The sequence below is a fragment of the Calliphora vicina genome, chromosome 3 (assembly GCF_958450345.1).
Source record: "Calliphora vicina chromosome 3, idCalVici1.1, whole genome shotgun sequence".
Classification (NCBI taxonomy): Eukaryota; Metazoa; Arthropoda; class Insecta; order Diptera; family Calliphoridae; genus Calliphora; species Calliphora vicina.
Window position 1 is genome coordinate 21,762,162 of NC_088782.1, and position 27,169 is coordinate 21,789,330.

The 27,169-nt window shown below is 28.4% G+C and overlaps 1 protein-coding gene across 14 annotated transcripts in view; it reads left to right on the forward strand.

Moving 5' to 3' along the window:
* The window catches only part of ens (ensconsin), a 36,714-nt gene extending 13,581 nt beyond the window's left edge, over positions 1-23,133 (forward strand). For 2 of the 14 annotated variants that reach the window (XM_065503385.1, XM_065503387.1), the window contains exons 3-15: positions 2,641-2,903; positions 3,026-3,162; positions 5,293-5,414; positions 6,309-6,569; positions 11,278-11,418; positions 12,277-12,822; positions 16,668-16,841; positions 16,922-17,100; positions 17,173-17,892; positions 17,953-18,195; positions 18,258-18,901; positions 20,831-20,985; positions 21,059-23,133. In XM_065503385.1, the coding sequence (XP_065359457.1) occupies positions 2,641-2,903; positions 3,026-3,162; positions 5,293-5,414; positions 6,309-6,569; positions 11,278-11,418; positions 12,277-12,822; positions 16,668-16,841; positions 16,922-17,100; positions 17,173-17,892; positions 17,953-18,195; positions 18,258-18,901; positions 20,831-20,985; positions 21,059-21,075 (3,602 nt within the window). In that variant the 3' untranslated portion in view covers positions 21,076-23,133. Of the gene's footprint in view, positions 1-2,640; positions 2,904-3,025; positions 3,163-5,292; positions 5,415-6,308; positions 6,570-11,277; positions 11,419-12,276; positions 12,823-13,359; positions 13,405-16,667; positions 16,842-16,921; positions 17,101-17,172; positions 17,893-17,952; positions 18,196-18,257; positions 18,902-20,830; positions 20,986-21,058 lie in introns of all 14 variants that reach the window. The other 12 variants (XM_065503386.1, XM_065503390.1, XM_065503391.1 and 9 more) reach the window with 12 other exon arrangements.
* The last annotated feature ends 4,036 nt before the right edge of the window (positions 23,134-27,169 follow it).

Here is a 27,169-nt window from a genome sequence, read left to right on the forward strand (position 1 = left end):
TAAATTTTAAAAAAATTTAAAACTAAATTTTAAAAAAATTTTAAAACAAACATTGGAAAAAACTTTTTTAAAAAAAACTATTTTGAAAAAAAATATAATAAATACTGTTTAACTAAAAATATTTAAAAAAAATGTTTGGCGTATAATTTGGTGAAGGGTATATAAGATTCGGCACAGCCGAATATAGCTCTCTTACTTGTTTATATTAGAACCACTGATTAGTGTTAACTACTTAGATCATTCAGTTGAATGTCAAAGGTGGTAGTAATTGTTTAGAAAACTAGTCTATTCAGCTTTTTCGAAGATTTCCTATCAGTCTAGTTCCTTCCATTCTTTAAATTTGGATTATTTCCGGTGTCCATTGTATTACCTACTGTATTTAAAATTTATATTCTAAATTGGTCGTTTTTTATTGTTGTTGTAACAGCAAAATCTATAAAATTTTCTAATCCGGGTGTTCTGCATATCGAGGTTCCGATCAATGAATTGTTCTATTTCAACTGGTTTGGTCCATAAATCCATTAGACAAATTGAAGTAGAATTGGTCAAAATCGGAAAAAATATTTTTTGATTTAATTTTTTTTATCAAAATTTTTTTTACAGCAAAAATTTCTTTTTACCAAAAAAAATTTAGGTTAAAAAATGTTTTTTTTTTTCAACAAAGATTATTTTCCCGATCAAGGAATTGTTTTACTTCAACTATTTTGTTCCATAAATCCGTTAGACAAAGTGAAGTAGGATTGGCTGGGTAGTTGAATATGTGGGGACCACAAGCAAAATGGGTCAAAATCGGAAAAAATATTGCTTGATCTAAATTTTTTTCAACCAAATTTTTTTTTCACCAAAAAAAATTCGGGTAAAAAATATTCATCCATCAATTTTTTTTTCTTTTTCAACAAAAATACTTTTCAATATTGTTTACGCCAAAAACAACACTTAGCGATTTTCCCCACTTGCCTGCAATTCCTATTTTCCCACAATATATATAAATGCAGAATGTTATATGTTGCAGTATACTTCCACTTGTCATTAAGTACTAAATTAATCGTAGAGTCGTAAATACTTCTTTTTGCGAGAGATACAAATCAAACTTTAACCTAGTCACATCGCTATCCTAATCCTATTGTTCCTTATGGTAAGAATCCACCTTCCAAATAATTTAATAAATAATTAGAAAATTCCTAATTCATTTGTTTTATTCTTCCTTTTCGTTTCATATTGTTTTTTAAATTATTTCTGAGTACAAAATCTAAACGATTTTGTTTCGGCTCAGAGAGTTTGAACATCTTTTCCAATTATCCAGCCTTTCCCCCTTCACCCAGCTTTTCAGCTCAACAAATATTTAATCTTATTGTGTTACAATTAAAATAAATATAAAGACGTCGAGAAATATCAACTTTGAATTTTACGAACATACTTTGGCTCATCTTTATAAATATTGATTCTCCAATGAAACTCAAACGAAAGTTAAATGAGAATTTAAACATCTCTTTTGTTTGACAAAATTTAAAAAAATTTGAATATTGTCTACAATGCCATATTATAACCACCCACATGTTAAATATTTAGAAAGTGCAAAGTGCCATAATTAATAAGGCAGACATTATAACATTGCTTTATTTAAATATGAAATGGAAACTTATTCTTTAGCTTTTATTTGAATACAATATAGATAGATAGACATTAAAGTAAATGAGGAAGAAATTCAATATGCATTGTTTTAAGTTTAATTAAATTGCAAAACATATAAACAACATCATTAAAAGCATTGATTTTTTTTTCAATATTTCTGATATTGACAAATCCAATTAAAAACTTGTATAATAGAATATGTACCTTTATTTAATGGCAAATATATGTATAAATTATTTGAAAAAATGGCAGACCATATATGCACATATGCAATGAATGTGTTTTTATATGTATGTCAGAGGTCATAACCTGCATTCGAGTATGTTTGTTTGTGCTTAAATAAAAAAATGTAATGATGACTCAAATAGTATAAAGGAAAACTATATTTTTAATAATAACAAAACAAAAAAAAATAATATAATATAAAATAAATTTAATTTTTCTTTTTTTTTCCAATTTATTTTCATATATCACCTCTCTCTCTCATCACACACGCTGTGTTTGGTATTGATTGTCGTTTGGGGCAAAAATGTTAATTTTCATACTTTAACGTGAAATTTGTTACGTTTTGCTTTGTTTTGTGTTATTTTTTTTCGGTAACTCTTACTCTTTTCCTTTGCCCACCTAATATAATGCTTGTATGCATATTGTACGTACAAAAAAATTTATGAAAAAAAAAATAATATTAAAATACACGATGGCTAACAACAAACAAACGTTTTGGTTGGCTGTGTTTTTGCTAACATGCGGTGGTTTTCGATTTCTTCGTGTATTTGCTACTACCACCAAAACTTAAACTACAACTACTAACTATCATTATTATTGTTATTATGATGATGATTATTGTTTTTGTGCTGTATTTTTCCAAATTCTGTTTTTGTTGTTGTTATTGATGACCAACAATCGCCATCAACACCACCAACGAACAAACTGCTTGCTAACCACCACCAAACCCAACCAAACCAAACTAAAACGTACCATACTCACAAAAAAATTTAATAAAAGCAGCAGCCAAAGAGCGTGACGATAAATTGAAAGTTGCTAGGGAACGTCAAAATGAAGAAAGACAAAGAAAAATCGAGGAGCTAAAGGCTCAAGCTGAAGCTGCACAAAGATATCGCGAACAAAAAGAAGAGGAACGTCGACGTCGAATCGATGAGATCAGACAAAGAGACTCGGATAAACGTACACAGGTTGAAGAACGTAAAAAGGCCATAATGGAAGCTGAAAAAGAAAGACGTGAATACATATTGAGGAAGAATCAAGTGAGTGTTAGTATAGTCTAAATGAAAGCCAATTTAGTATTTTTTTTTTTTTCATTATTATTAATTATTTTAAATTGTGTATTAATTTGTGTGTATGAAACTTTTTTTGTTTTCATTTATCCATATAGGAAAGAGAATCAAGGATAGAAGTTAAGAAACGCGAAAGAAATTCCATTGGTTATGCTTTTGGTTCCTCAACACCACGCTTATTGGAGCCCTCCGATTTTGGCATGGTATCACCAAGTACATTTTGGGGTCAAAGACGGTAAGTTTTATGGTTTTGTTTAGATTATAAAGAAATTTATTTATTTTTAAATGTTTAATAATAGAGAGAATGAAAAATAAATAAAACAAAGAGAAGATCATATGATCAAAATGTTGGTTGTATTTTTAGAGATGTGAATCATTTTTTGTAGTCTTACATGGTTTAAGTTTTAATTTAAATCAGTCAGTCTGTTAGAATAAAATTTCCGAAGTCTCCAAATCATTTATTGAAATTTAAATTCATAGTAATATAAAAAGTCCCTTTAGAACCTTAGGAAAGCGTTTTTGGTAGGGAAGCTGATTTAGTTTGCATGTTGAAATCAACATTCCGAATACCCCACATAAGTTGCGAACCTACTGGTGGTATATATGATATTCTATTGAAATTCAGCAAAATCAATCTTTTAATGATAAACAAAAAAATAAGGTTGCATCTTTCTTCATTCAAAATTTATTCATAGAACTCATACAGCCCAATTATGAATAAAAAATTCCGCGGGAGTTTGTTCCCCGGGATTTTTTTCACATTGAATTTGAATAGGAAAAATGAGAAAAGGGAAAAAACTCCCGCGGAATTTTTATTCATAATTGGGCTGATAAAGATTCTGTTGAAAACTAAAATATCTATTTGCTTCATATCTTATATTCCCAAATTTTTTTTTTTTTTTGAAAAAAAAATTTAAAAAATTCGTGTTAAAAATATTTTTCACGATTTTGACCATTGCCGGTCCGAATACGTCGTTGGAAAGGTATTTGGAATGTCTATTATTAGATATCCATACTGTAAATGTTAATTACTTAGTATTCCAGATATATGTAGATCAAAAATAGGTCAAACATCGAGGTAGTTATGATTTTTTTCTTATATCTCAGCCGAATTTAAATAACAACCTAAGCGGGATTATATTGATGTATCACTCATGTATGTAAGTTATTTGGGGGCATCGGAAAGGTGATTTCAACATAAAGAAGGACATGACTACCATATAATGATCCAGAATATAAACATTAGGGCGGGTCAATTTAAAAATCGCCCAAGTGACAAGAAAAATCGTATTCTAGGCATCAAAATAAGAAACTTTGCCCATGGAACCATACCTCTAAAATGAATTCTGATGTTCGTTGTTTTTAAAATTTTGAAAAATCCCACTTTGACCCATTTAAAGTCCCCAATCGAGTTTAAATGTATGACCCACCTAACTTTGGAGCGAATTCACTTAATTGTGAATAAATTCCAAAAGAATCAATCGATTTTTATGATCGATATCTCATTTTGTTGCTATTATATGTGGCTTTGCGATAAAGGAATAAACTTGAACAGTTTCTGCCGTTTTCGATTTTTCATGAGTTTTTTTAAAACAAAAAATTGCTATTTTCACGTAAAAAATGTATTTTTTGCTTCAATTTGTTAACTCAGAAACTACTAAGCCGATTGAAATGCTATATATAAACGGAATAAATGTTATGTAAATCTTATGGCGACGACATCAGAGAGCCGTGCGAAATTTCCCAGACTTGAGAGAAAAAAAGACAATAATTTTTTTAGTTTCTTTCTTATTATTAAGTTGTATTAAAAAAAATAAACTCCAAAACAAACATAGCCATTTCGATAATTGTGTCATGTAAAGTGCCAAAAATGGTGATTTTTTTTTTAAATTTTTGTATGGGACCCCCAGGGCTTCCAGGGAGTGTACCACTAGCATGGGTGGCTCGGTCCTCCAAAGTTAGTGGGGATCGGTCATAAATTTAGACTCGATTGGGGCACTTTAAATGGGTCAAAGTGGGATTTTTCAAAATTTGACCTTTAGGTCAAAATAAGAAACAATGTTAGGCAAAGTTTCTTATTTTGATCACTAGAATACGATTTTCCTTGGCACTTGGGCGATTTTTTTGCGTCCCTACATATTGACCCGCTCTAACAAACAGAATAACATACTTATGTATACCGACACCACTCATAGTAAAGTTTATAACAAAAATACAAAGATTTTGGTATAATTGAAAATACCACTACTGTAATTTGTCTTTTAATAAAACTTTTATATAATTTTCTTTGTTTCTTATAATAGCAACACGTTTTCAATCATATAATCATAATGCTTTTTTCATTTTGTTTTCATTTTACACACAGTTCCACTTCAATATCAAATGTTGCTGGTGCTTCACTTTCACGTCGAAGTTCAGAACGTGAACTTAACGACAGTGGTTCTAAAAAGCGTGCAACATCAGCCAGTGGCACAGAGAGACATGATGGTAAGTTAAAAAGCATGTTATTATTGTATTTTTTTTTTGTTTGTTTTAACTTAAATAAAGTTACAGTTTTAAAACTTGTTTTACTTTTATTATGATTATTAAGTGTTAATAATAAACATATTTTTTATATTAGTTATACAAAAAGAAATACAAATATATGTATGTTGGCAAATGTTGTGCCCCCCTTTTCTTTTATTATTTAAATATTTATTTGCTGTGTCATAAAAATATAGTAATGATGATGATGATGAAGAAGTACACAGTATATTAAATTACTTATGTGTGTTAATTACTCTAGTTAATTAATGTCTTAATTTACAATAAAATTTTTTACAATCCCAAAACAAAACCGAAAACAAAACAATGCAATAAAAACTATACATATTTATATTTAACATATTGTTTGTTTGTTGTAGATATGTCCCAAATTTGAAAGTTTATATTATAAAATACAATATATTGTTTCAGTTTTTATTTTTAAACTAAAAACATAAAAAATAAGAGAAGACAAAAAACAAAACAGAAACAAAAAAAAAAGAGCAGCAAAGCACGTTTCCAATTTATAGTTTTAAGTTAGAAATCTTTTAATTTAAGTTGCAAGTTATTTTTGTTTTTTTCTAATTATTTCTCTTTTATTTTTCGTTTGCGCCCCTTTATTTATTTACTTACTCTCTTTCTTCACTTTTAACTTGAATTTATGTATTTAAAAAAAAACAAAAAAAAAATCTTAACTTATTTGTCAAATATTATTGTCACCTTTTTACTTTGTGTTTATCCACTTTTCCACTACCACCACCACCAACCACTACTACAAACCACTGTTGTTACTGTTTCTACTATTACTACTACTTCTACTACTATTTACTTCAAATCAATCAACTACAACTTCAACAGATCATCGTCGTAAATCATCTTCTATGTATGAAGTTTTCAATTGGGGCTACACAAATGATGAGCCCCCCAAAAGATTTTCACTTTCTATTGTTGGTAGTGAAATAAATATAGATGGACCACCACAACCACCTCCAACAACTACAGCTTCAAAATTCAACAACACCAAGAACACATTCAACAACACTGAGAATAATTATAATAATAATCATCACAATTATCATCATAAACAATATTCAAATCATAATTTCTATAATACTAAGGGTGAGGATGCAGTAATAACACTATTTATTTATGTTTTATTGCATCTCAATTTTATGTTTGATTTTTGTTTTTAATAATTTTTTTTTTTATACTTTGATTTGTTATTATTATTTCGTTTTTTTGTTTTGACTAACTTTTGAATGCTGTTTCTTTAATAATTTTTGTTTAAACAATTCTTTTTTTTTTTTGTTTAATTTGCATTTGACCTTGTTTTTTTTTAATATTAATTTATAAACAAATTTGCATGACAGATCATATGATTTTTTTTTCTTGAGTTAAATCTAATCTGGAAGCATTTATTTGCTTATAATTTGTTTAACAATATTTACGATTAACCATTTTTGTTCTAAACGATAGTTCGCTTATTTTTTTTGTTCTAGTAAAAGATATCACAAGCTAAAATATAGGTTTTATATATACAATAAAGGGTTTGAAGTGGAGAAAAAAACTGCTAAAAAGAGAGCTTGATCCCATGTTCTAAAACTAAAATATTTAAATTATTTTAGAAATTATTAATACAATAGAAAAGTTTCTGTTTGTATCGGATTATGACGAATATAAGGTACGGTTTTGGCCTGAAAAAAACGGTTTCTCCGAATCTACAAATTCCTTATCATAATTGTTGAATTATCATCAATAGTTTGCCTGTCATATTTGTTTCATTTGTCGACTTTCTGACGAGTGTTTGCAGTAACGAATTAGGCCGAATATAAGGTTCGGGTTTGACCTGAAAAAAAAAATCGTTTTCTCCGAATCTACAAATTCCTTATCATAATTGTTGAATTATCATCAATAGTTTGCCTGCCATATTTGTTTCACTTGTCGACTTTCTGAAGAGTGTTTTCAGTAACGAAACGAATTGATGCGGTAAAGTCGAAGAAACCTTTTCAAAAAAACAGCACATCACAATTATCTTATATATAAATAGGCCACACGATTTTTTGTGCTACTCTTTTAAGTTGTCCACCAATATTGATGAAACAATATTGGTTCTTTTCTCTAGATATGCACAATATAATATTTTTTTCCATAAACGTGGTAAAACGCGTTTTAAAAGTGGTCGAATTTCTTCCACCGGACGATCCTAGTACATATAAATAAATGTCTCACAATCGGAAACAAAATAAATAATATTGTAAATAAAGAACAAATATACATTGTGATCAAAGGTTCGAAAGAATTAATTCTTTATTAAATGTTTAAAATCAAATTAATAATATTCTCTTTACCATTTAGCACGACTTAATTCGTTGTCTTAATTCCTTAGTACTTCAAACGTATTAAATTCATTCCTTTGAGAATTCAATCTTTATAGAATTAATTGCTAATTGAAGTTTTCTGTAATTCAAATCCTTTACAAAATAGCTTAATAATATTTATTGAATGATTAAATTTTTATTCAATTCAAATCTATCACAAATTGGATTCAGACAATTTTATTCAAATTTAAAAAAATAAACTAAAACAAATTGAATGAAAAAAATATTTTATATTCAATTTGGATTAGATTTTAATAAAAAATTGAAGCGTTCAAAGTTTGAATGAATTTTCAACAATAAATGAATTATATTAAAATAAGAAAGACTCTTTCTCTTTCTCACTGATGCTAAAGAATTAGTTTTTTGGGAATGAATTGCGGAAATGATTAAATTCTGAATTAAGAAGATTTTACTGAATTAAACTCAAATTGAATTAATTAATGCGAAGCTCTGATTATGATAAAAAATAAGAAAGTTTTGTCGGTCAAATCCAACCATATAACACCCTACACTGAGTATATTAGCGAAAACAGTTTACTTTCAAAATTTCAATAATTTGTTTTTCTTGAGCTATGACTAATCATTTAACGAACGTAATGAAATTACGATGCTTGATAGAAAACTTATCAGCCCAATTATGAATAAAAATTCCGCGAGAGGTTGTTCCCCGGGAGTTTTTTCCCATTGAATTTGAATAGAAAAAATGAGAAAAGGGAGAAAACTCCCGGGGAATTTTTATTCATAATTGGGCGGGCTGTATATGTTTTGAATTTTTTAGAATTGGGATATATATGGTCAATTATGAATCGATCCGAACAAAACTTATTTTTTGTATCTTTATCTGGATTTCTAAGTTATTAATATAGACAATATGGATATCTGAAGGTAGATATTTCAAAGAACCTTCCAACGTCATATATAACTCCATAAAAATTTCGGACCGACAATGGATCAAAATTGGGAGGAATATTTTTTAAATTGAATTTTTTTTTTCACCAAAAAAAGTTCACCCAAAAAACCTTTTCACCCAAAAAAACTTTTTAAACATAAATTTTTTTTGTTTCACCCAAAATTTTTTTTTACTAACATTTGTTTTTTTTTACATAAAAATTTTCATTTACAAAATTTTTTTTCAATCTTTATTTTAAAGTTAACTTTGGTGAAAGGTTGTGTGTTAAAATGAGACATTTATGACAAAACAAATGCTATTTCGGGAGGACATTTGTATGGAGATTAGGTGGAAAAATTAACCGATTTCAACCAATTTCAATAAGTCAGCCTAGTACCATAAGTCTATATGATTCTTTTAAGCATGAGTAGATTTACCATATTTCTGGTGACATTATCAACGAACGCATCAATAGTTTGGTTGAGAAGCTGGGAATCATTTAAAAAGTAGTCCAACTGATTCATAACCTTGCATTTATAAAAGCCATGAAGTTTTATTCACCCCTATCGCGAATCAATATTTTACATGAAATATTTTCCCTTTTTCGTTCATGAACTTTGTTCACGTGAAAAAATTCCCCTTGTGAAACTTTTAGATGGAATTTTGTAAACAATAAACAGCTGTTACGAACAAAATTAACTATTGTGAATGAAAAGTTCATGGGAATATCACTCACCCCTATCGCGAATCAATATTTCACATGAAATATGTTCCCTTTTCCCATTTTTCGTTCATAAATTTTTTTCACGTGAAAAAATTCCCCATGTTGTGAAATTTTTAGATGGAATTTTGTAAACAATAAACAGCTGTTACGAACAAAATCAACTATTGTGAATTAAAAGTTTAGGGGAATATCACGATAGCAATTTTCCCTTCGAGGGAAATGGATATTTCATGGGAACATAAATTTCACATGTTTTTCATTATAGGGGTGACTATAGCAATTTTCCCTTCGAGGGAAATGGATATTTCATGGGAACAAAATTTCACATGTTATTGCCGATAGGGGTGATTATTTTCGTCCATGCTGTATTGTATTCAGTTCGACCGAATATTTTTTTTCGGTTTAGGTCAAAAATACGGTTTAACCACGACTTTTAAGAATATTAGGTTCGGTTTCCATTATTGGAATAGGCTTTATACCATTAAACATAATTATGTTCTCATGATAAACAATTAAATTAATATTCGGTTTCAAATTAGGTCAAAAATTTTAAAATTTTAAGAAATTTCTCCTTATACCAAACGCATCGAAATTTCGTACTGGACTATAATTGGATGTCCGTTCCTTATATAATTAAATTGATAAAACAATGAAATGCTCTTTATGCATACCTTTTAGATTATAAAATGACAGTATAACACGTTCACGTTTCAACGCTTTAAAATCATATGAATATAACAATTTTTAAATATATAACATTCCAAAAAAAAAAATACTTTGTCAAAAACCCCCTAATTTGCAAATGTCAATGATTATAATAAGGCAAATGTATGAATGTTGTTTTAGCTTTTATTAAAAGTTTTTTTGCTACCGGTATATTTTAGAATACAATTAAATATAAATGAATGAATAGAGAGAAAAAGAAAACAGAGAAATTAAATCAGGTTATTGTGTTAAAACTTTTTTTTAAAACTTCACAGTTAAAGCATTAGTACGAGACAAACTACTCATCAAAGCGGTGCTTTAAATTAAATGTTTTTTTGTTTTAATAAATGTTTAAGCTAAATTTTTTTGATTAATACATGCTAACCTAACAAACAACGAATTTCGGAAGTGATTTTTTGAATAATTTAAAAAAAAAATTATAAATAATGCTTTAAATTAATAATTCTGTAAAAAAAAACGAATAATGCTTTATAATATTAACGAGCATCAAAGTAAATATTCGTTTAAAGTGTTTTTTAAATTAATAAATATATTTTAGCTTGTTTGTTTCTTTTACTAGACAAAAAATTTGAAGAAAATAATAATCGTTTTACAATAGTCTTGTTGCGACCACTCTTAAATGTGTTTACTTACTACTTACCAAGAATTTAAGTCAGTTTTTCGACCTTTGCCACGGCTTAGTTGATGAACGCTCGTTTTTTTATAAATAAGAACCCTTGTGTGAACCCAATGGATTTAATAGTTTCTTTAACCAGCTACAGTTACAATATTAATAATAAATTTTCTTTGATTTTATCTTTTTTAAATGCCTGCGTACTTAGTAGAATACATATAATTTTTAACCTTGTTCAAAAGCTTTTGGCATAATCTCATAATTGTTGTTTTTTTTAAATCTCTACAATTTTGAAAGCTTTAGCGGCATGTCTGTTTTTTTTTTAAATAAAAATAAATATAATGTCATTTATATGATGTCGTATTACATTAAGATAGTATACGTTTTTTAAATGAAATTTTTGAAAACCAAAAAAAAAAAAATCAAATGAAATGAAAACCAATTCCAATACAATTTTTCTTTTGTACCCCTCCCAAAAATATTGTAAAATATTACAGAAGATAATGTTGATACATCACATATCGTGTTTCGAAGTGTGGCCAGAAGAAAAACTGATCTTATGCCAACAATTCCAAGTCCCAGAGATGGTCACTACGGTTCCCGATCATCACTTAGTAACACACCTTCTCGAACACCAGGTAAGACACAATTAAAACAACTACCACCACCACCAATACCCACCCACCAACAACTACATACATACTTCATCATTCTATCATTATGAAAACTCTCTTTCTCTTTTTTTTATGATTTATATATAAAATAAATATCTCCTGCTGTCATTATTACTTCTTTACATATATCCCCTTTATTATAAAGATAATGGAAAATTTCTGCAACTGAAACTATAAAAAATGTGTTTGTTCCTTTTTTTTTAATTTATACTTGAAAAAAATCTCTACTATATTTATTAGTGTGTTTGAGTTCTTCTTCAAAACTTGATATTCTGTGTTAAGAAAACCAACAACAACAACAACATTTTTTAAAAATGCTTTTTTATGCTATTTACTTTTAATTACTTAGTTTTATAATATACTACATACCCAGCTACCTACCTACATACATACTATATTTAACATTTTAAACGTGTTTGAAATTGTTTAAAATATTTGAAAAAGTTCGTGTTAATGTTTTTTTTTATTAAGGTTTTATGGTTGTGTGTAAATTTTATTGGAACTCCTACTCCTGCTCCCCCAGTTTCTTTATTGAGTGAAAGGTTAAACAAATAATTAAGTCCTATTTTAGTTAGTTAGATAGTTTTTTTTATCAATTAGCCACAAATCAAATTTTACATACATTTTATATAAGTTTTTTTTGTTTTTTTTATTAGAAAACAAATCATTGGTTATAAATCATTAATTTTATTTAATTTTTTAAATCACCCTTTTTACTTAAAATGCCGCTTTTAACAAATAAAAAAATTGCTGCTATATGCTGATGTTTACAAAAACTTCAAAAAATAAAAAAATAAACAAACAAAAAACCACCATCACCAGGACGTGCTTTCTCCATGAATCGTTTGGATCAGTTGGCTCAACCGATTCGCCGTAATGGCGAACATATACGAGCCATAATGGAACGTCAACGACGTGAACAAATGGAGATGATGGATGAAACGGAATCCCTAGGCGGTGGTCGACGTTCGGCCAAGAAGACCAGTGCGGCGGGCTCGAACAACAGCAAGATGTCACGCAGTATGATACATTTAGCCGGTGATGGGGCTCCTCGTCCCAAATATAATTTAGGTGGGGGCATTTCCACCAGCTTTTTACCATTGGGTAGCGGCAGTAGAAATGCCTGTAAGAGTATGACACACTTGGGACATTATTATAATAATAATAGTGCCTGGTCGAATACTACTACGACACCACGCTCGAATCTAGGCTTACAAACTGCCGCCACCAAAAAATATCTACAATCATCACTAGCTTCATCTGCATCCAACACGTTTAAACGAGGCCAGATCTCTAATACTAACCTCTACCGTTTCGATACAGACTCATTGTTACTCATGAACTCTCCTAGTATACTTTTAAACCCAGGTGTGTGTGCGTGTTTGCAAACTACTACTACTCTACTACTACCACCAAACAAAAAAAAAAAAAAACAACAACAATCCTCCTTATTGCTATCAACAAATTACTACCACAAATCTCCTTTTCAGAACTCAATTCAAAAACAAATTTTTAATATTTTAAAAAAAAATCTCTTCCTAAACTCCATTTTTTTTAACTCATTTTATTATTACAATAGTCTTATTCTCCTGGCATCATTGTCTCTAGTTTACTACATATTCAATGGCAAACAAATCATTAATTATATATTGCTAACCATATAAAATCGTTACTAAATTTGGTATATGAAAATATCGTTTATTTTTACAATTACATACTCGTATTTTGATTCTCTATTGAAGTTTTTCATACATATAAAACGAGCTTCACATTTGCTTCAAAACAATATCATTTTTTAAATCAAGTGCATTTAAAATTTCTAAGGATTTCATAACTATTTTCATTATAAAAAAAAGATACTGTTGTTTTGTTTGTAATTATACCTACATTTAATAAAATTTTCAGGCATTTTACCTATTAGAGGATATAATCACAAATCTTTACTTCATGGTAAGCGGATTATATCATTTTATTCATAATTCCATAATCTACTTCTTTTTTTTTTTGTTTGTTTTCTCTTGACACCAATAAGCAACAATGCTTTCATTTATCGCGCTTTTTTAAAAAATAAAATGTGTATTGTCTTTACTTATTCACTTCAACATTTTTTTATAAATCATATAATGAATGTACCTGCAATTTTAAATTTAAATAATTGCTTTAAAATATTACTAAGCGCTTTTAAATACTATATTCAGATTGTTTATATTTGTTTTAATCGTATAATTTTCATAAAAGCGAAAATTTTCTCAATTGTCTTCTTGTTTCTCAAATTGTTTCTAAAATTTAACATTCTGAATGTGTATATTCTTTATACATACTGGACTAATTTTCAAATAAATGTTATTAGATTAGTATTGAAAATGTATTTAAGATTCGTGAATTTTCTGTTTCCATTTTGTGTTTTGATAAATAGCAACACAGAAGATACATATACTTGCTCAGATCTTTTGGTCATATTAATTTTATCACGAGCACATTACAGATGAAATAACCAAAGCCACAAAGATTTAATAAATACGAGAATTTTAAAATTAATTTCAAATTGTCTCCTGTTGATTGATTTTTTATTTGAATTTGTATTTTCTTTAGATAATCTTTGAATTGGTTTTGTTTCACCTGTGAGATGTTTTCTGTTCTCTCAAAACATTGGGTAAGGTTAGCTGATCAGCTTGTATAAGTAACCAGCGAAACTAGCTAGCATTGAAACTATACCATTTTTCATTGAAATCAAGAATATTCTATATGAAATTAAGAATTTAAAATTGAAATTAAGAAAACTCCAAATGAATTTTAGAAATTGAAAATATTCTAAATGAAATTAAGAGTTGTAAGGGCCTGATTCAGTGACTCGAAAGGAAAACAATTTTAAAATTTTTCAATGAAAATCATTATGTTTTTAAATAAACTTTTATATTGAAATTCTCAATTTCAATTAAAATTTTTTAAATTTTAATTTTCAATTTAAATTAAAATTCTCACTTTTATATAGAAATTCTCAATTTCAATTAAAATTCTCACTTTTATATTGAAATTCTCAATTTCAATTTAAATTTTAATTGAAAATTCTCAATTGCATTTGGATTTTTCTCAATATATTTATATTTTTTAAATTTTAATTGGAAATTCTCAATTTTATATTGAAAATCTTAATTTCAATTAAAATTCTAAATTTTATTTTGAACTTCTCAATTGCATTTGGATTTCTCAAATTATCAATTTCAAATTGAATTTCTCAATTTCAGTTGGATTTTTCTCATTCTAACTTTGAAATTCTCAATTACAAATTAAATTTCACTATTTCAAATTGAAATTCTCAATTTCATTTGGTATTGAAATTCTCAATTTCATATTGAAGTTCTCAATTTTATATTGAAATTTTCAATTTCATATTGAAATTTTCAATTTCATATTGAAGTTCTCAATTTCATATTGAAATTTTCAATTTCATATTGAAATTTTCAATTTCATATTGAAATTTTCAATTTCATATTGAAATTTTCTATTTCATATTGAAATTTTCTATTTCATATTGAAATTTTCAATTTCATATTGAAATTTTCAATTTCATATTGAAATTCTCAATTTCATATTGAAGTTCTCAATTTCATATTGAAATTCTCAATTTCATATTGAAATTTTCAATTTCATATTAAAATTCTCACTTTTATATTGAAATTCTCAATTTCATATTGAAATTTTCAATTTCATATTGAAATTCTCAATTTCATATTGAATTTCTTAATTTCATATTGAAATTCTTTATATCAATTGGAATTTCCCTAATTTAAAATTGAAATTCTCATGTTCATTTGAATTTTTTAAATTCTAATTACAAATTTTCAATTTCATTTAACTTTGTCTCAATTTCCTTTGGATTTTTGTAATTTTTTTAATTTTGAATTAGAAATTCTCAATTTTATTAAATTTTTTCCCAATTCACATTGAAATTCTTAATTTCAGTTGGAATTTTCTCAATTTCAAATTGATATTCTCAATTTTATATGTAATTTGCTCAATGTCAAGTTCATATTAACAATTAAATATGGATAATTCTCAATATAAAGTAGAAATTTGCAATTTTCTTAATAGCATGTATAATGTTCTTCATTTCAATTAAAAATGGTGTAGCTTACAAATAAATTTCAGTGAATTTAAAAGAAAAAATATTGAATTTTATATTTTCATAAATTATTTCTATACTATATTAAAATGTAGTAACAATTTTATCAGAAAAGTACTTATCTAAAATCAGAGAAAACATAAATAATGAATTTTCTGACAGCTGTCATATTGAAATATTATATTTTGCTCTAATTTTGCATATCTCCAGAGAATCATAAAAATTTTATTGTACCAACATGTAAAAAAACACTATTTTCATATACCATTTTTGTTTTTGTTTCTAGAGTTCTCTTAATAAATCTGGCTGTAAAAGTATTGTTGTTTCTCACCCATAGTTGTTTACTTTTTCTCTCTTTTTTCCAGTACTGGTCTCATTTGTTAATACATTTTTTGCTTCAAGGTGTTTTCAGAATTCTCGAACGTATTTTTCACACAATTTTTTTTTTAATTATTATTTTTTGTAACCATTATATTTACCGCACTTACATATTGTTTTTTTTTTTTATTATTTTTTAAAGAAGCTTATATTTTTATTGCAAAACTCTATCGTCTATATAGTATATATTTTTTTTAAATACTGGTGTATGGCATACAGAATATCAAAACATTATTATTATTAAAGAAAAAAGGTTAACTATTTATTTCCTCTCTAGAGATGTAAATTAAAACAAAAAGTCGCCTAGTGTTTTATATGTAAACTATATAAATATTTGTTTAAATTCGTCTAGTAATTGTTATACACGTAAGTCTTGTCGTCTTAATCCCACACACATGTAATTAATAAATAATTAAATGTATGTACCTACTTAGCTGTGTACATGATTATTTGTAAATTACTTAATTATTTTCTAGATCTTTTAACTCATTTTGTATCTCAACATTTGAAGTCCTGGTGATTGGTTGTTGATTATTTTTGTAAATATTGGTAAAGGGTCAATCAAATAAATCTTTAATTTCATTAAATTTTCATTAATTCATTCATTTTATTCTTTTCATTATAATAAATATATAAATTGGTTTATTATACATGGTAATTGGTTTTTGTGTTATAAATTGAAAAAAAATTATATTTATTCCGAAAAATGCAGGTTCGCGTTCTGGTACCGTTACTCCGGGTGGCCATTTGAATAACTCAAGGCCTGGTAGTGCCATGTCCACATCCACTACAATGTCAACATCAGGTTTTATCAATAGAAGATCAGTGCCGGCTGCACGCAAACCACGCCCGGCTAGTATTGCCGGTACCGGTGTTTCCTTAGAAGGTATTTTATTTGTTTAACACAATCTAATTCCTTATTATTATAAATATTAAATCTATTTTATTTATTTTTATGATTTAAAGAAATTAATAAACTTAAGAAGGAAAATAAACCGCCCGTAAAGACAACATCTTCGTTGTCACCGTCTACGTCAGCACAAACAACTCCAAAACGTTCAACGAACATGATGTCTACATCACTTATTGTCACATCATCATCCTCGCGATTATTTAGCGCTGAAAAGAAAACTCCCATTAAGAGGGTAAATACCTACTTAACCCCCATTTCTAATGTTTAAAACTGACTTATTATCTTATTATCTTTAACTATTTAGGACCCTCTCACTCCAAAGGCCACAACTCCTAAGCCTCTATCAAAAACTGCAAGTTCAGATCGTCTCAACAAGTTGAGCAAAGAAAAATCCAAGGATATAATGGCTAAATCAGCCATTACTCCTCCCGTTGCTAATAGAACTACAGCCAAAGAACCTACCAAGAGCAAAGAAGAAAAGGAAGCTATAAATCAAGTGAAAACCGAAGTTGTAACAAAACCTGCAGCACAACAGAATGGTCAAAAGGAACTCAATGATACATTCACAGTCCAACAACCGGCTGCAGCAGTCACATCCCAACACGAGGAAAAAACTGATGAAGGCACCGAAAAGGCCGTCACTGAACCAGAACCAGCACCAGCAGTTGTGGCGCCACCAAAGCCCAAATCACGCAATGGCAGCAAGGAAGGTTCTATAGTGCGTGAGCTAGCTCCGGCCACACAAGATAATAATGATGCCATGACAGCATCAATGATTGCCAAGAGTAAAATCACCACAGAGGAAGAAGCCAAGGCGGCTTTAGCTGAAAGACGTCGTTTGGCACGCGAGGAGGCCGAAAGGCAGGCAGAGTTGGAGAGACAGCGTGTGGAAGCTGAACGTTTGGCCGAACTCAAGAGACAAGAAGAGGAGGCAGAACGTCAGCGCCAGTTTGAAGAGGAAGCTATGCGTATGGCCCAGGAGCAACGCAAGGCCGAGGAGGAACGTTTGCGTCAAGCCATTGAGGTAAAATTGGTTTATTTGTTCCACCCGAGCATAGAGTATAAATTTCGTTCATAATTTTAGGAAGCAACACAACGCGAAGAGGAGGAGAAACGCAAACGTGAGGATGAAGAGAAACAACGTTTAGAACGTGAAGAGGCTGAGAAAAAAGCTAAAGAAGAAGCTGAAAAGCAAAAAATCGAAGTTGCCGAACGTCTTAAGCGCGAAGAAAAAGAACGTGAGGAAAGACGAAAACGTGTGGAAGCTATTATGTCACGCACCCGCAGAGGTGGCGCCAACACCACACCAAATTCCACTCCAACAAAGGTAGACATACAAGTTTAAGAGATTTAAAAATAAAATACATACTTATTAATTAATTTTTTCAGGAAAACAATAACTCTCCTAAGCCTGCTGAAGCAACTCCCGTTACACCTACTGTAGCAGCTGTAGCAGTAGCTAATACCGCTGAAGCTCCGGCTCAAGGCGTTGCAACAAATTCTAATAACGATATAAATGCTACCAACACCGCCGCCACCGTCAACAACATTACGAACGATACAACAAATTCCACAAATGAAGTGGTAGTAGTTAACAGTAGCAACACCGAAAGTGTGTCCACATCTGGCTCAACCAGTAGCACAGCTACTACACCACCCACACCAGCATCACAACAACCAGAACAGACACATACACAACCTCAACAGGAGCAACCACAACAGCAACAGCAAGCACAACCTACTACTATTATTCCTGAACCTCAAAACACTCAAGCAATGTATGAGCAGTCAGTTATCGATAAAGAAAACTCTCTCATCAATAGTTTTTCCAATATGATTATCGATGAGAATGTCAAAAATATTCAACAAAATATACACCAACAACAACAATTGCAAGCGCAAATTGTTGTCGAAGAAACAAATGGCAAGAAATTTGTTGAATTACAGAATAACGACAGTAATATCACAACAACCACACCAACATCGGTAGCTAATGGCAATGGTCATCACATTGAAAGTATTAATAATAAAAAGTAAGTAATTGAAATTACATTAATTTTTGATACTTGACCGAATCGCGGCAAATGTTTGTTATACCCTTCACCATGAGTGGCAAGGGTAAATATAAGTTTGTCATTATTCCGTTTGTAATTTCTAAATTTTTCATTTGCACTCGCGATAATATGAACTAATTAAAACCGGGCCAGTTCACTTTTGCAAGATTGTTCATATTTGCGAATGGCATCTAATTCCCATCAACAGCTAGGAAAGTTCAAAAATTATTAAGCAGTTGAATCAACTCTGTGTAGATAGACAAAATACGTTAAAAAAAATGAGCTGTTCATATTTTAAAAAGCTTTCAAATATGAACAGCTTCGTTCACTAATGCCCGTAACTTCAACAAATAGATATCTATAGTGTAAAATACCCAGAAGATAAATTTACCTAAATGGTAACTTGACATTAATTTCAAATCAATATCTATGGGAAAAAAATACCAAATATTTTTACTCCATAAGTAACTAAGCACTGATAGATATCTATTTGTTGAAATTACGGACATAAGTTCATATTTTAGAGTACCCTGTATATTCTGGATCGTTAGCCATGTCCGTCTGACCGTATCAAATTTCCGTACCCCCCAAATAACTTACATGATTCGTACATCAATAGACCCGGTTCGGTGGCTGTTTAAAATCGAGAAAATCGTCAAACAAATGGCTGAGAATAAAACCAGGACAATCTAGATTTTTGGCCTATTTTTGATCTACATATATCTGGATTACTAAGTCATAAATATAGACAATATGGATATCTAATGATAGATATTTCAAAGTCCATTGCAACGATGTATATAAGGCCATAGTAAGTTGAACCTACAATGGGGAAAATATTTTCTAATAGGGACCATACACAACACCATCATTATTGAGCAATGAAGTGATTGTGCAATTACGCTTGAAGCACACATTACTCCAGCATGCTGGTATAAAATTAATTTTTTACCAAAAATTGTGTGGAAAAGTTTGTAATGAATAATGATAAACAAAAACGAAAAATGATCAAAAAAAAAGTGTTTGCATGAAGAAATGGTTAGAAAACAAAGGAGAACTAGGACACACTAAACTTCTAAAAGAAGATGGTACATTTTTCTTCTCTGGAACATTCATGATATTCCAAAAATGGAGTTTATCGTAATACCACAACGAAGACTCCAAAACATCATCTGTTCCTGCAGTATTCGAAAAACATTGATTTTTTTACCATTCTTGCTCTTGGCCCACCTCTTTCAATTTTTCTACCATTTTATTGTAGCATTGGTTTTTTAATTCATAGGCAAGGCATTGTTTTATAAATTTTGAAAAATTCTCCCCAAAATATTTTTTTCTTTGGCATTCATATTTATTTTTTGAGCTAATTTTACAACACGATTCAATCATGCTGGTTCAATCAAAAAAATATCAAACTATTTTTGATAAAGCACCAGCAGCTGGTACAATCACACCACAAGCTCATACACGATCAATCAGCTGGCACAATTACTTGATTGCACAATCATGATGGTGTTGTGTATGGGCCCTAAACCCGATTTTTTTTCACCAAAAAAAATTTATTGTCAATAATTTGTTTTCACTAATAAATTTAAAAAAAATGTTTAAATTGTTTTTGTAAAAAAAAAATAAAAAAAACAATTTTGAAAAAAAAATTAAATTTTCTTTCCTAAAATATTTAAAATTTTTATTTTAAAGTATAATTTGGTGAAGGGTATATAAGATTCGGAACAGCCGCTAGCTCTCTTACTTGTTTTCTTGTAAAGACGTCAAGTATGATAGAAATGAGGTTATGATCCGATATTTACAAATTTGTAAATGTTTAGATATTTGGAAAGTTTCAAACAAATTAAACCCACTGTGCATTATTTTGTATCCCTAATTAATAATTTGTTTTTTTTTTCATTCCAGTGATATCGATCTTTTACAAACTGTGGTACCATCAACAAATCAATTGATTGATTTAAGTCTTGATTCTCAAGACAATAATGTTAATTTCAATAACAATAATAGTTTATTAACAACAACTAATACACTAGTCACTGCTGATAGTCATGAAAATAAAGGTAAATTTTTCTCTTAACTAAACTTGATTAAAACTTCTTTCAACTAATATTGTAATATGGATTTCATTAACAGATATTTCATTGCTGTGAGTTTAATAAAGGGTAAGAAAACAATATTAAACAGAGATTACTGATGTAGGTTTATGTTCTATTGAGGAGACAATTTATAAACAAATACGAAGAATGAAAGATGGATGAATGAATGAATGTCATAACTGCTACTACTACCAAATGCTGTGTAGAAAAAGATAACAGAGTTTGCTAAAGGAGTGTTAAAAACCAAACTTTCCTGCTCTACTCCAAAACATAAATATAAAACAAAACAAAAAAAACTATTTACTTTCTAATAATTTAAAAAAAAAAAAACAAAACACAATACGCGACAAATTATGGTTACTAAGAAAAATATATTTAAACAAAAGTTAAAACTTTTGAAACAAGAAAAATCATAAGGACATGTTTAAAAGTAAGTTAAAAACAAAATGATCATCAAAAAAGGAAGAAAATATTAAGAAAAACATACAGAACCTTTAAAAGTTTATAGCTTAGTTTGTAGATAATATTTATAAACAAAAACAAACAAACCAACCAACCAACAAACAAATTTAACTTATTTACCAGAAAAACAAAATCAAGCTTCTTATAAAGAATATTATATTTTCTTTAAAAGGCCAGCATTGCTATGAAAATGATCTTTAACTCTACACGGGCGCTCTTGAGCTAAAGTAGCGTTGTTATTCTGTTCCAGTTAAAGGTATATTTTCAATTTCATACTATATACTAAATATTTATTATTATTTTTTTTTTGTTTTCGACACTCTACTATACATATATATTTTATTTTTGTTTTAATTTAACAGTGTGCCTAGTAATTAGAGCAAATTTTTGAGAAAAAAAAAACAAAACAAAATAATTCTATTTACAAAACATAAACATACATAAATACATATAAAAAATGCTTAGCAATATTTATTAAAATAAAATAAAAAAAATCATTAATTACTATATAATTTAAATTATATAAGAAATAGTTAAACAAAATACATACAAAACAAAACTAAAAACACTTTAATACACGACCATACAGAAATAAAGCAGGGAACACACATGCAGACAGACAGATAGACAAGACACTATGAAAAAGGCAGAATATTTAAAACAAATTCAATTCAATGTTTAAAACACTTAAGCACAAATTATTAAATTAAATTAAATGCTAACAACAAATTATGTCGTTGTTTGTTATTTCCTTGTTTATTTGGTTTTTGTTTTTAACTACAATTTTAATTCATTCATAATATTTATTTTATTTATTTGTCTAAATCGAAATAATGTGCATAACAATTTTCCTTGAATTGTGTTTGTTGAATTGTTAGTATCTAAACAAATGTTTTTCTATTAAGTGTTCCAAAATATTTGTCCATCCATTATGGTGTAGAGGAAGGAGTTTTATTTTCAATATTCTGCCTTTCGTTAAAATAAATATTGCTTTGTTTTCTTTGTGATTTCTGTTAATTTAATGTGTTTTTGTTGTAAATTTTTCGATAAATCCTTTAATTTTTTTATTTTTTTTTTTTCAAATGAAATTGTGCAACAATTTATTATTAATTTAATGATATATTTTGTATTTAAATATTATAATTTTTTAATTTAAACGTATTTCGAAAAAATTAAAATAAAAATGGTAGCATTATAGTTTTAAATAATTTATATTATAAACAATAAAATAAAAAAAAAGCCGTATATAAATATACATCCGCCTAATTATATACATACATATATTTAATAATAATAATACATGAGAATGATAAATAACAAACTATAAACCAACAAAAAAAACTTTAAATTAAATAAAATAAATTTATAATAAAAAAAGGTCTGATTGTAATTTAAAAATAAATAATTAGAAAGAGTCAAGCATCTAAAAAACAAAACATATAAGAAAGAAAAGAAAAAATCAATTGTATTTTTGTTTTCTCTCTCTCTTCTCACTCTCTCTGTGTAGTTAATGTTAATTATATGATATTTCTTTTCGTATGTATGATTATTTGATAAAATCTTATTTTTTGTATTTACTTATAATATTTAGAAAAAGAAACAAAACAACAAAAAAAAAAAACAAATGCTTTGATTAAAAATGAAAATAAATCTGTTTCAATTTTGTTAAAAGTCAAACTCAATAAAAAAAAAAATCGATATTATTCAAAACAAAAACAAGAAAAAAAACTATATTGTCTTGTTATAATGATAAAGGAAAGTTGCACCGCACTTCTTATTTTGGAAATAATTCGATAGCTAATGAAATTCCACATAGTCAGTGCTTAGGTGTTTTTGAGTTTATTTGTATTTTCGTGGTCTCATATTTGGAATTGGGGCTAGTAGGCGGCCCCCGAAGTGTCTCACCTCGGGCTTGCAAAATTTTTTAAAAAATTACCACTAATTTAGTTCATATCCGAATGTCAAACGAATTTATATTTAGATAGTATACTTGAAAATATCTAAGCTCACATGTGTGGATTATCTCTTTTAATTCAAGAGATATTTTTGTAAAAATTTTTTTTTAAATTTTCGCCGATTTTTTTCTTTTTATTGATGTGATTCCAGGGGCCGAATTATGGCATTCGATATCGAGTAAAACTAATCGTAATTTTCTTATGCGAGATTATGGTATTCGGTATCCAACAGGAAATCATTTTTCTATACAATAGCTCATTCAATCACGAATGCGATAATTCGGCCCCAGATAGGTCCGGTCTCTACCTGGGGTCAGACATTCTTTTTAAATATCTTGTATTTTTAATAAAATTCCAAATAAAATACATATACAGCCCAATCTTCTATATATATAAAAATGAAATGGTCCATGTTGGGTTGGAGAAACTTGAAGAACTAACATTAGTAAATAGCTACCGGGAAGGTCAACTAGTTATGAAAAAAAAATCACGGAGTTTTTTCCCTTTTCTTTTTTAACAGAGAATTTGAATAGGAACAAGTAAGAGAGCTATATTCGGCTGTGCCGAATCTTATATACCCTTCACCAAATTATACTTCAAAATCACCCCTATCGGCAATAACATGTGAAATTTTGTTCCCATGAAATATTCATTTCCCTCGAAGGGAAAATTGCTATCGGGAATATCACGATGAACTTTACATTCACAATAGTTGATTTTGTTTGTAACAGCTGTTTATTGTTTACAAAATTCCATCTAAAAATTTCACAACAAGGGGAATTTTTTCACGTGAACAAAGTTTATGAACGAAAAATGGGAAAAGGGAGCATATTTCATGTGAAATATTGATTCGCGATAGGTGTGAAAATTTTTTTCCGAAGTTGTTTTTTCACTTTTAGGGAAAAAAATTTGATTTTTTTTTTTAATTTAAATTTTTTTTTGGTTTTTTACATTTTTTATATTTAGCGAAAAAAAACTTGGTGAAAAAAAATTCGGGTTAAAAAATAGTTTTTCCGATCTGACCCGTTGTAGGTCCAACTTACTATGGTCTTATATAGGTCGTTGCAAAGGTATTTGAAATATCTATCATTAGATATCCATTTTGTCTATATTGATGACTTAGTAATACAGATATAGGTCAAAAATCGAGATTGTCCTGGATATATCTCAGCCATTTGTGGACCGATTTTCTCGATTTTAAACCGAGTCGGAAGAATTCCGGAGATATTGATGTATGAATCGTGTATGTATGTTATTTGGGGGCTTCGGGAAGTTGATTTCAACAGACAGATGGACATGGCTTCGACTCCGCTATCTATGAGAATATATAATATACTTTATAGGGTCGGAAAATTATATTGTGGAAATTATAAACGGAGTGACAAACTTATACAGCCCAATTATGAATAAAAATTCCCCGGGAGTTTTTCCCCTTTTTTCATTTTTCCTATTCAAACTCCCGCGGAATTTTTTATTCATAATTGGGCTGATATATACTCTTCTCACGAAGGTGAAGGGTATAAAAATGAGAAAAGGGAAAAAACTTCCGGGAATTTTTTTTCATAATTGGGCTGGTAAGCAACACAGTTATTTGATTCCTATAAAAAGTTACACATATCCAAATTAAAAAACCACAGTATATTTTTTACGTTTTTTTTTTCTCAAAAAAGGTCTGTATATTTGAAGAAAAATTTCAGATTTATCTAAAAATGCGCAGATTATAAAAAATATTATTTTTGCATAGTGGTATTTGCTGGGATGTGATGGTTGGTAAGCAGCATTTAGATCTTGAAGTAGACTTTCCAACAATTCCCTTCATCTACACTTTGCAAAAAAAACGTTGAGGTGTGCCTTTGACTAATCAGAATGCAGAACAAAAAACTCCACCATTATCTCAAGGTTCTTCGTTTATAATTTATTTTTTTGTTAAGGTTTCCCTTTAAAAATGTTATGTAATTTTTGAAAAGTAAAATACTTATTTTTTTTAATTTTTCATCGTTTTTGCGTTTAGTAATGATTTTGACACTACCTTTCGTATTACATCATAGTTGAATTTACGATAATGATTTATTGGTTTTTCGAAAGGGAACAGAAGAAATCCCGCAAAATAAAATACATATTTACGAACGTTAGGACATTTCGAAAATCGTACTCTTAATACAATTTTTACGAATTTTCAAAATCGTGCGATTTGCAGAAAAACAATAAATTCGTTTGTTAAAATCACTCGGTTTACAGCACGGGCGTTGTGTATGTTTATTATACATAAGTTATAAGTGTAGTATATTTCTAGGCTTTTTTCATTAGACTTAAATTAATGAGACGCCTCATCGTATGCCATTTTTTATTTAACAAAATTTCGTGGTATTTATGAGAACTTAAAAAAAAGAATTTGGGAATTTTTCCAACAATTTTCGGTCGTTTTGTCATCACTAAAATAGTGCTGCCAAATTTAGCTTGCATAACAGAGTTGTTGTTTTTCATACTTTTTAGTATTAAAATTATGGTGCTGAGGCTTTGAATTTGAAATTGTAATATGAATAATTACTTTTTATAAAAAATTAAAAAAAAATATTATAATGATGAAGAAAACTAACTGTTTAGCAAATAAATATTTTATTATTTTTATTTGGAGCGGGACATACTTAAAATCATAGAGAAATAAAAATATACATAGTGAGAGACACTCCTCCGTTTTGTCAAAAAAAAATACAAAAAAATCATAATATGTCTGATACAACAACAAAATACATGTTAAGTTTTTGATAACTACATCTCGCCTCTATGTTAACTACCCTATGCCTAAAACCATGTGTAATAAAACAAGTAAGAGAGCTATATTCGGCTGTGCCGAATCTTATATACCCTTCACCAAATTATACTTCAAAATAAAAATTTTAAATATTTTTAGGTAAACAAAATTTATTTTTTTCCAAAGTTGTTTATTTTTTTTTAAATTAAATTTTTTTTTTTAATTTTTTTTTAATATTTAGCGAAAATATTTAATATTTCCGATTTTGACCCATTGTAAGTCAAACTTACTATGGTCTTATTTGGTCGTTGCAAAGGTCTTTGAAATATCTATCATTAGATATCCATATTGTCTATATTAATGACTTAGTAATCCAGTTATAGGTCAAAAATAGGTAAAAAATTGTCTTTGTTTTTTCCTTATTCTCAGCCATTTGTGGACCGATTTTCTCGATTTTAAATATCAATATATATACTAGATCTATATATATACTATCTATTTAACTTTATTAAAAAAACTCAAATGGACGTAACTACAAGTTCATGTATTTCATAATGCAGAAAGGTGTAATTACTACACTTTTGTATGAAAAACATTCAAGTCAAACACATGTATTTATATTAACACTGTTGTAAACAACGGTGAAACCATGGACCTATTTCAACCAAAATCAATCGAATCCTTGGGCCTAATTAATCCTAAAACTATCAAAAAAATCCAGCATTTAACTCAAAAAACATTTTTAATAATTTTTTGCCTAGATTTTCTGGTAAAATACTACTGTGTGTGTCCGTTAATTTAAATAAATCTGTAACAACAAATACACAAACATACAAATGTACACACATGCAAAGTCACCACTGACAAACTAACAAAGTTGTATATAAATGTACTAGCAAATGAGATCATTAACTACACTACAATAAAAAGCAACCTTAACAAAAACAATACTACTTAATGTTACACTAGCAACCCTAGC